This window comes from Enoplosus armatus, chromosome 4 (assembly GCF_043641665.1).
Source record: "Enoplosus armatus isolate fEnoArm2 chromosome 4, fEnoArm2.hap1, whole genome shotgun sequence".
Taxonomy (NCBI): Eukaryota; Metazoa; Chordata; class Actinopteri; order Centrarchiformes; family Enoplosidae; genus Enoplosus; species Enoplosus armatus.
The window spans coordinates 7694258-7705146 of NC_092183.1; the positions used below are offsets into that span (position 1 = coordinate 7694258).

Sequence of the window (10889 nt, forward strand, 5' to 3'; positions counted from 1 at the left end):
AGTCTCTGGGACGCGTCGACAGGCAGGAATATTTTCCGGGCAACAATGTCATTTCAGACCTTTCGAATGATATCAAGAATCCTCAGATTTGACAACAGAGATACTAAAGCAAAATCTGACAAGCTTGCTCCCGTCAGGGATGTCTGGGAGAGATGGGTGCAGCTCCTTCCACTGATGTTCAATCCAGGGCCAGAGGTGACAGTAGATGAACGTTTTGTCCCTTTCCATGGAAAATGCCCCTTTTTTTGCCTTTTTCTTGAAGTAAACATGTATGGGTCAAAATTGACCCGTAACACCATAGATGTTACTATAGTTAAAAATATTAAAATAGATAAATAAATAAAACAAATTTATTTAAGAGATGTGTTCTAATACCCCTCATTAATAGTCAGGTAACATAACAACCTTTTATTTATTTATATAATTCTCTAGAGGTTCATTTTACCATTTTTTTAAAATGAAAACGAGGGGTATGCTGTCAAAAGAAAGGCCCAGGGGGCCACACCAAAAATATTAAAACCAATCTTTTCATGGATAAGGAAGCCTAACAAGGTAACCAAGAGGTAAGAAACAAATTGGATGATAAATAATTGTTTTTAGGGTATTTTACGGCTGATTTAAGACACGGGTCAAAACCGACCCGTTAACATAAGAGATAGCAACAGAAAGCTAACACAAGAGGAAGGTTAAGACTCAACAGAACACAATGTAATGCAGCTGCGAGACATGCTGCAGTTTGAGAACGGAGCACAGCCGTGGTCTTGGACACGTAACACACGCAGCTGAACTGTCAGTCAGTCTATTTATATGCAGCAACAGTGAGTTCACCTTTTGGTTTAAATCAGTTTGAGCCCTTTTTTTCCCTTTGGAGGCTGTCCGAATTCATTGTAACTGAAGATAAAGAAAATGAGACAGGTTTTAAGGAAAGTGCACACACTGATAATGGTTGAGAGTGTTTTTTATAGGGTTTTATTCCCTCAGGCTCAGTCAACTCTGTCAAGTCAAGATATCATCCTTAATCATGATTTATGTTTAAGAAACTGACATGTGCACCCTGTTTGTGCAGAGAAGTGATGTTTTCACGTAATAACAACGTGCAGCATTGCACACAGCTTAGGCGGGGTGCATGGCTGTTAAGTAACACATCCCTGCATGCTTGTATGTTTTTTTTTTACTCACACGGCTCTATAAGGCGATCAGTCATGTCAGGTTTTGAATATTCAAGAGTTTTTTGAGGGCTGCACAGTGGAGGGAAGCTCTTACCTTCTGTTGACGCAGTCAGTGCTGGAAAGAGACATGACGCACTGAAACTTGACTCCTTGCTCTCTGCACAGAGTTTGGACTATATAAAGACGAAACTGTTGCAGTGAGGTACCAATGAACCCCTTCAAACTGTTCACGCACTCACCCACGTGCACACCTACTTATGATTTATTTGCTTAGTCAGTTTCCCCATCAACTACCTTATCTTGCCAAACCTCTCCACTCTTTTTTCTACAGAATGCACTCTTGAGCATCCTCAGTGGCTTGTTAGCATTCATCCGGTGCATCTGACAAGAATGGCCACTCTGTTTCTCTCCAATCAATCAGAGGGCCCCTGAAAAACCACATCGCCCTCTGAACGCCAACACCTCTGTCTTCGCTGCTCTTCTGGCGTCTGCGGGACTCGGGTGTGATTCCGGGCACACGGATACCTAGAAACTGGGCCTTGTGGTCAGTGCCAGTTTCCATGGTTCCCCCCTGTCAAAGGGAGGTCCTTTCTGGGCCTGGTGTGTTTGTGAAGTCCCCGTGAAAAGATGGCTCTGTGTCCTGAGGTCCCGAGCCCACCGAGAGCAGAATTCCTCTGTGACACCGGCTGAGTTGGGGTTGTGCAGCACAGCGGATGGAAGTGAAAGTGGGGGGGAAACACAGAAGCAGCATGTTTGGGTCCTGGCTCAGCGCCACACATCAGTTAGGAGCTTGGGGGACTGGGTCACAGTGGGGGTTCCCAGAGGGGAAGTAAACAGGCCAGTGTATACACATTTACACCAGCAAACACACGTTCAACTGAGAAGATAGAAACAGACACAAGGAGACATCTGTTGAAGCCTAAACACTTTTAAAAATACATGCATTCAATATGTTGTCCCTCCTTTCCATTTATAATATATCGAGGATTAAACACCAATTTACACAAAGCTGAACAAACAAACCCCCTGTTTGCATGATCTGAAATGTCAAAAAGCTTCATATAAAGGTATTTTCATAAAATTGGAAAAAAGGTATATTTTTGCAGTGTAGTTTACATATGACTCAAAATCGGCACTCCCTCTGTTTTCTTTTTTTTTTCCACAGGTGAAGGACTGTACACACAAAGTAAGGAAGCTTCTGTTCAACGTGAAACACCCACAATGACTCACCGGATGACAGAGATTACACACATAACAGAAAGATTTCTCAGTAATATGTGGAAATGGTTCAAATGATAAATAAGGAACAACATGCATGAGGTCTCTTATGTATCTAAATAAAGATAAATAAATAAATCTGAACACTGGTGGGAAGAATTGAAGTATTTTCTCACTAAGTTACACAACATGATGCCAGGAAATTCTGTACATCAGACATCAGTGTTAGCGGTGCTACTAACAGGGAATGGGATATGTGACTGAACTTTATGTTTTGGTTTTTAATTCCATGTTTTGAATAGCAGCGAACTACAAAAGCACAATTGTCCCAGGGCTATATGAGCAAAAACAACTGAGCGATCTGATTTCAACCACCACCACAACCAGTACCACCAGCCTTTCCAGTTAGATTTGTGCACAAATTCCTCTGATTGAGTGCTGGTTTTGTCACAGTAATGTGCTGCCCACACCTTGTAATTTTACAGGGACAATTATTTTCTTGATATTCTTGAAATTCAACACTATCTTCTCAAAGACCTCACTGTGTGTAAATATTAGTTAAAAGTGTACTTCTTTTTTGTACTGCAGGTTTTCCCTAAATATCAGACCGAATAATACTAGAGACCATCTTCAACATGTTGACGTTATCCACGACTTAAAACAAATGTGGGCCAGGGGTGTAAAGAGGTGGGGCCAGTCCTCCCTTCCCTACTTCTAGCGTGCTTGCTCGGACCACACCCATCTTCGAACTCGGCCTTCATTCTGATCAAAAATCTGAACTAACCTTTTAATATTGAGTGAAGAGGAACAGACTGTCGGTATCCTCTACAGAGCACCATCACAGCAGCTGGTAGTGATTCACGTCTTGCTCCAGGACACGTCAGTAGGACAGTTGCTTCCTGCCATGATGGCCTGAGGGTTCACTGTGCTTCCCTGCAGCAGCAGAGGAATCACTGAGCTCTGATTTGATCTGAAAGGCTCAGAGAGCAAAAGACATGATGATTGTGACATCGTGTCACAGATTTTCATCACTTGTACCCTCTCCTTTAATACAGGCCAAAAGGCAGATGTTGGCCATACATGTTTTACAATTTAAGTATTCTTATTGTTTCCCACTTGCCTAAAAAAAAAAGAGCCAAACGGTCCCTAAGACTCCTCTACGCCTACACAGATACATGCTTGTGTACGTCAATTATTATTATCTTAATACCACTATGCATACAATAATTCTCTCAAGGATAATAATAATTCTTAAACAGGCACGGGAAAAAGCTGTGAATTTTTACCACAGCGTTCAAAACGGGCTGACTCCGCTTGTACTGCCAGCTGAATGCCTGACTTTGCACTCAATCAACGGCTGCGTTTCCACTGCGGCTTCTGAAAAAGCACCTGGGCCTCCCCACATCGTGGCAGATGGAGGAGCAACCACACGCCCACTCAGGGCTGGAGGCTCCGCTCTGTGGGGCCAAACATAACAATAACCCTCGGGCTGGTCAGCGCTCGTACGCTGCTCCGCTTTCCATGAATTTGCAATGTTGAATCCAAGGTTTTCCATGGTCATGGCCAATGAAGCCTCTGTCCAGTACTGCACTACTCTCTGTGAATTCAAATGCAAGGTGGGCATTAATAGAGCACAGAGGTGTAATTATTAGATATGTGTGGGTAACAAGACAAAACAATACCTCTAGATTGTCATAATTGTATAAAGGAACATTATACTTCAAAGCATACCATAAACAATCAAGTCAATACAGTATGACCTCTCAAAGACTTGATACTTGAGGTAGGTAATAGCCCAGTAATATAACATAACTTTGATGTATAGTAGTTAAAGGGCTCAAACTTGATGAACCATTAGTACTGTCCTTAAAACTATTTCTAAATTGGAGATGCAATCCAGTTTGTGCTTCAGAGTAAAGCAGACATTAACTGTTTGTCTTGTGTTTGGTCTCTTTTAATAGAGTAGATACCAACTGGCTGAATTACTGCAGGAAAGACAGAATTCTTCCTCCCTCTGCTGGGCATACGCTGGCAGTGCTGCTTTCTGTAGGCCTGCTGATGCATTATTTCTCAGCAGTCACTGTTAAAAGTGATCAATAAAGTAATCCATTGGACACACCCATTACATTTGATTATTTAAGGATTAGATATAGTTTGAAGGGTACTGATTTGTACGGCAGATTATCAGTTGAATTACAATATTACCTCCCTCCCTGCAGTCATCATTAACATTAGTTTATCGATTTTTTAAACAAGACTGAGAAATCTGAACATAATGTCAAAAGTAAAGTGTTTTTACAGGGATGTACATAATCTTGATTTATTCATTAGCAGCCCATTAAATAAAATACTTTTTGTATCAAAAGAGAAGCAGTTGGAAGACAAACATATAGCCTACCTAACCTGATGCTAGGTTTCTAAGAAAACAGAGGTAGTGATCTAACAAAATAATGTTCAGTGGTTAATAGTTAACACCACAGTACCACTGTTTGCTGTGGAGTTAGTTGAATTGAAATGTATTAATTAAATTCATTTTTTCAAATAAAAATTAGCAATGCTTTTATTCACACATATTAAGCCCAGTGTCATTATGAAAAGCTTTTAAGACTCACATATATAACCTGGATCAATGTGTGGAAATGAGGCTGTGTTAGTTCCAACTATTTTATGACTGACTTCTGAATATGAATGCGAGGATTTACAGTGACCATATAAGGAACTGCATGGACACATCTGTGGTTTCTGTGTTTGAAGACAACTCCAACCATCTGCAATGACATGTAACATAACATACTGAACCTTGTGCTGTGACCTGAGCCAGTAAACCTGAGAACATCCCTCTGCCCGCCAACACTTTGTGGAAAATCCCAAGAAAATCTTCTCTTTCAGTCATCGGTAATGCAAGAAGTTTGAGGGGTAAATAATTGACCACAACTGTGTGTGGAAATAACCAGAAACTAGGCTTCAGCGTGGTTGATCAAGTTAAATCGAATTTTTAAGTAGCTAGTGCATGCCGGGGTATAGTTATTAGACTGGGGCATTCCAATACATTTGCAGTTTTGATTAATCAATATCATTTTAGACACATCAGTGGTCCTCAAAGCAGAAGTAGGGTCTGCTGGCACTCAAGGTCCTTCAGAATAATATTATCTGCTATGAATTATTCAAATTAGGCAGTTAAACAGTGACAATGCTTTTGATTTGCATACACCTACAAGAACTTAGAGCTCGACGTAATTCAGTATGATCCTAATTTGTCAAGATATGCGGACTCAAACCATATAGTTTGACAAAAAAACAACAACAAAGGTGCACTTACTAATCTAAATTTGACATAAATGTTATTTAAATAAACTGTTCAGTGCAAGTTAAAAATAAAAATACTTATTATTATTATTATTATGATTGTTAATATTATTAATAAATATATATTTTGGAGCTTTTAACTACATCTCACGGTCTTCTCCCGCGGATGTAGTTTGCTGTAATAGAAATTGCTCAGCTGTCATGTTCAAGCCTGGAACAACTGAGATCACTTAACTCAGCTGCTGGGGAGGAACGTGAGATGCAGTTGAAAGCTGCAGGAAAAGATAGTAAGTGGACCTCGAGATAAGATTTTTTTTTCTTTGGCCAAATTACAGTTTCCAATGGAAAGAAATATCACCCCCAATAAACCTGACGAACAACCTGAATTTCTGCTATTTACATAAAAGGGGTGTGTTTCATTTCCGGGGTATCACAGCAGAGATGTTGACTATCACAAGATAGAAATCCGTCTTTTCCGGCCGATACAGAAGCCGTGCTACATCAAAATTTCGCTTTATGTGGGCATCCCGGCGCGTACCCACATATAATAGAGTGACATTTATCTGTGAATTATAATCGATCTACTATGAGCTATAGATCCACTCGCCTCGTAGGTTCTACAATACTTCTGACAAACACCGGAAGGGCGAATTTTTGCTAAAACGGAAGTTACCGACTACATCCCTCTCGCCTCGCCGCATTTCTCTTTGTATGTTTGAGGCCGACACCGGCTTTTAGAGGACAGTCAGGTAGTCCACTGTGGTTATCCGCGGCATCACTTCATCTTACACAACGAATTTAACCACAAACCATTCGTTTTTAAAGTGCTATGTATGATTACATTTTGGTATGTTTACGTTGGTGTTTTTCTGACCTTTCCGTTGTTTTCCGAAGCAAATTATAAGCTAACTAAGCTACAAAACATCTAACCAACGCAAGAAAAACGTTACTGCTAATTTAACTTGACTGTTAGTACGATGTGTTCAGATTGAGAAAGTGGTCTTGCTAACGGACACCGAAATTGTGAAAAGCAGATGACCATAACACATTGTTGCTTTGATGTAATTGTAGCCGTACTGTAGCTCATAGCTAGCTAACATCGATTTGTGATGTAAGGTTACAGAAGAAGCCCTTATCGAAGAGTTGTGTGATATTTGTGTTATTTTTAAGCCGAGTAGAGGTTTCACTGATTTTAACAAGCAATTTGTGCCTGGTGGTGTTATTGTATAAAGGCCCACTAGAGGGCGTCCTGGTTCGCGTGTAAAGAAAACTGGGGACCACTTTCTCAGGCACCCTTTAGAAAGGGTTTATATAACATATAAGTTTATGAAACCATTTACTAATGCTGTATTGATAAGCCACAATAGAACAACGTTTGGGTTGCCAGGATGTGAAAAATCCTTAGCTGGTAAGTCATTAATAGTCAAGTCATTAATTAAGGGTACCAAGAGTCTCTAATTAGTTTCAGCCATCAATTAAGGGTCACAGGTTTCCCATTTTCTAACAAGCCAACAGCTAAATGTAGTAATTCATCTAAAATTATAGATGTTAATAAGTTATTAATGAATTGATTTTGGTCCATTTCTAAATGTTCAGAGGTCAGTCTACTAACAGTCTATTAGAGCTTTTACCTGAGTAAACAGCTAAAAAGTGTGATTAACACAAACTGTCAACCCAAAATATATATATTAATAGCTTATAACTCATCTGTAAAATATTTATTATTGATTTAATTATTGTTTATATTTTTATTAGAAAGTGGTACTGAAAAATGAAACCTCAGTATACACCTACATCATCATTTTACACTTTCCCTGTTGTGTGTTTGATAACAGTATGATGATAAGTTTTCCTGTTTCTCACATTGTGTCCTTAATCTTCTGATCTTTGCAGGTAAAACAGACAGACTGAACATGTAAGAGTCTCTCAAATACAACAGTTTGAAGAACATTGAGTGACATTGTTTTTGAATGTGTCATTAATGTATATATTTATTTGCTTTTGAAGGTCAGGGTTAAAACATCACATGTCACTGCCTGTGGCGGTGGGTGTCATGTTGGTGGGCTTACCATACTCCATCTCTCTAGCTGCCCAGTGGATTTATGGCTGGCCCAACAAGCCTGGATATAAGAAGTACATGGAAGCTCTAAAACCAAGGTAACGTGTAAAATACCATAGAGCTTTGTCCCACAAAATGTAGTTGAGCTCCGATCTTTCACTCATTAAGAAGAGTCAGTTATTAATCTCCTTTTTCATGTTTGACCTCTCCATCAGGCGAATATACTGTTTGACCAGAGCTGTGCTGGAAACTCTCAAATATTTGCAGTATGGGAGACTTTACTTTCAGTGGAAGTCATGGTACAAGAATGACGAAAACCGTAAGCATTATGAAAAGGTGTGTTAAGGATCTTTCACTACTTGACTCAATGTGATCCCTGGAAAATGTACAATACCAAAAAAGTTCACAGTTCTGTCTGTCTGGATACTTCTAAGGGAATCACATTTGGCCGCCGAAGCAACAAGCTGGACTTGTACCACCCTCCAAACGTGGGCAGGTCTAAAGATGTGCCTGCACCGCTGGTGGTTTTTATCTATGGAGGAGCATGGGGCTCCGGAGACAGATCCATCTACTGTTTGCTGGCCAGACAGATGGCTGAAGAACTGAGTGCAACTGTCATTTGTCCTGATTACTGCACCTATCCAAAGGTAACAGCTTCAGACCGACACACAGTAGTCTTATTGGCATTCCTAATAAAGATTGTAGAGCATGAATGAATATGAACAGAACTTCTCATAACTCTGTGAACTATAGGTTAGTATTATACTGCAGTAGCCCAAACGGCAGATAAGAAATGTAATTCTAAATGTTACTGTGGTATCTGAACTGACTGCTGCTTTCATCTGATTGCCAGGGGAACGTTTTAGGGATGGTCCAAGATATTGCTGACTGCTTGGTTTGGGCCCAAGAGAGTGGACAGAAGTTCAGCTTTGACAAAGTAAGAAAAATCTTGAAGTATTCTTTGGAACTTGAGGAAACTATCTCAGGAGTATAATGGCAAGTTTGACCATTTATTATAAACCCCCAGAAGAAGGAAAACATTTAAAGGGTCCCTGCAGTCGTATAAACCCTGCAGGTATATTAAAATGTCCAGAATCCATTCCAATTGTCCAAGCGTGGAGGAAAATTAGGATCTAAAGGCAATTTCATGGGACTTTTAATCTCATGAATAAATTCTAAAAAGGTTTTGTTTTAGTAGCACTGATACTGTCTAATCTGTTTCTAATTTATTAACAAATTAAATGATGATTTGTTGGAGAGGACGTCTGTACTTGTACACCCACATTCACCAAGTGTTCATGCTAGATAATATGTCACTGTTTTTCTGTCTTTTATAGGACAACATAGTGTTAATCGGTCATTCAGCGGGTGCACATTTGTGTGCACTGACCACACTGTTTCTCATTGATGCAAGGGAGGAGCTGTTCATAGAGGCCAGCAAGCAGAGGGACATTATGCTGGCGATAAGAGGAGTTATTGGTAAGGACAACTTTAATAAATGTATGTGCGCCCCAAAGATCATGTTGTTATTGTCTTTGCTGTGATCTGAGGGCTGCAAAGTTCTTCAAATACAACTTGTCACAATGAATAGGACTTTAAACATCTGCCTCTTCATATTTTCATTGAATTGATTGCCAGGATTTTGTGTGAGTGAGTTAATTAATCTGTTGTATTTCCTGGACAGGCCTGAGTGGTGTGTACAACATCATGGACCATTATGAGCACGAGCAGAAGCGAGCAGTCGAATATGTCTCCACCATGCACAAAGCCATGAATGGAGTGGAGAACTTCCCGTACTACTCACCAACACACCTACTGAAGGAGCTCAGCCAGGACAAACTGAACAGGTGAGACAAAAAGACGAAAGTAAAATGCATCTGCTATTTATCTTAAATGCAACATTTTTCACCCACTGTCTTCTCTTGTTTTCATTTCTGCCAGAGTGCCTCCGTTCGCTTTGCTCCATGGGACCAGTGACATTATTGTTCCCGTTGAATCTTCCACAAAGCTCTCGGAGCTCCTCACCTCACTGTCCGTAAAGGTGTCGCTCTACCTGCTGCCCAGAGTTGACCACACTGAGATCGTCACCGACCTCATGGTGTCAGACAGGCGCTTCTACCATCCCATCTACAGCTGCATCAAACAGGAGTACAGAAAACTTTTAGGAACCTGCTGACGTCCCATCAGATCAGAAAACATCCATTCCTTACTGATTGTGCCATGCACTTACTTTGTTTACAGTTTCTGCTCTTATACCTCAAAATGAATCATATCTGGTTGATTTTCTTTCCAAAAAAACAAAACATTTCTTGGTGGACTGCAATCTGGATAACATCATTCCAATGATGTCTTGTAGAGATGTTTTCCAGATTGCAATAAAGAGAAATAAGTAATGATGAAGTGAAATCAGTCGTGAAGCAATAACAGTATTAATATAAACAAGTAAAGCACACTAATACGTAGTATTGAAACAGGAGTCCAGTTGGCAAATCTGTTGCTCTGTTTCTAAGCCAGCTCTGTTTCTAAGCCAGCTATGTTCTACTGACAGCACAACATCTTGATTCATTCACTTTCATGTTTTTATCAAATGAAACGTTTTCTTGACTTATTGTAATATCATATCTTTAATAACAATTTATTGAACTTGGACACATTAAACCCACCTGAAGGAGCTGACAGATGTTTTTTGCCTTTTGTCTTTATTAACTGACTATAGATCTGTGACACAGGGATATTACACCTGTATTTGTTGCCAAGCAGCAGCAAAGACAACAGGTACCAATATAAACAATCTACAAAATGTATATTGTAAATTTTATGTTTTATATACGAAAGTAGTGTTTGTTTTTACCACATGCTTGTACTGTAAGTATCTGAATGAGTTGAGACACATACACACCTAACTACCATATAGTAAGAAATAAAGCATCAGTGTTGTAATAATGTGGTAGAAAAGCTATAAATATACATAGTTACAACATATACAAAGCTATTGAAGCGGGCAATATCATGTAAGAGAAAATGTGAACAATGGACACACTCAAATGCATGCAGTATGAACATATGAGCATTTTATCACACATTTTACAACATCAATGAAAGATGTTTCTATACAGTCCGCTGCAGGGACGGGGTGT

The 10889-nt window shown here is 39.7% G+C and overlaps 1 protein-coding gene across 1 annotated transcript; it reads left to right on the forward strand.

Moving 5' to 3' along the window:
• Positions 1-7746: 7746 nt before the first annotated feature.
• LOC139284729 (uncharacterized) lies at positions 7747-10405 on the forward strand. The gene is made up of 7 exons (XM_070905089.1): positions 7747-7850; positions 7968-8088; positions 8187-8399; positions 8606-8689; positions 9090-9231; positions 9437-9599; positions 9694-10405. The coding sequence occupies exons 1-7, from the start codon at positions 7747-7749 to the stop codon at positions 9926-9928; spliced, it is 1062 nt and encodes a 353-aa protein (XP_070761190.1). The 3' UTR covers positions 9929-10405.
• Positions 10406-10889: the final 484 nt, after the last annotated feature.

What these genes read in the sequence shown, in the direction of transcription:
- LOC139284729 (XM_070905089.1), top strand. Translation starts at nt 7,747, where the DNA reads ATGTTGGTGGGCTTACCATACTCCATCTCTCTAGCTGCCCAGTGGATT. An exon ending in ATTACTGCACCTATCCAAAG is followed by an intron (nt 8,400 to 8,605) that starts GTAACAGCTTCA and finishes TCTGATTGCCAG; the next exon opens with GGGAACGTTTTAGGGATGGT. An exon ending in AGAAGTTCAGCTTTGACAAA is followed by an intron (nt 8,690 to 9,089) that starts GTAAGAAAAATC and finishes TGTCTTTTATAG; the next exon opens with GACAACATAGTGTTAATCGG.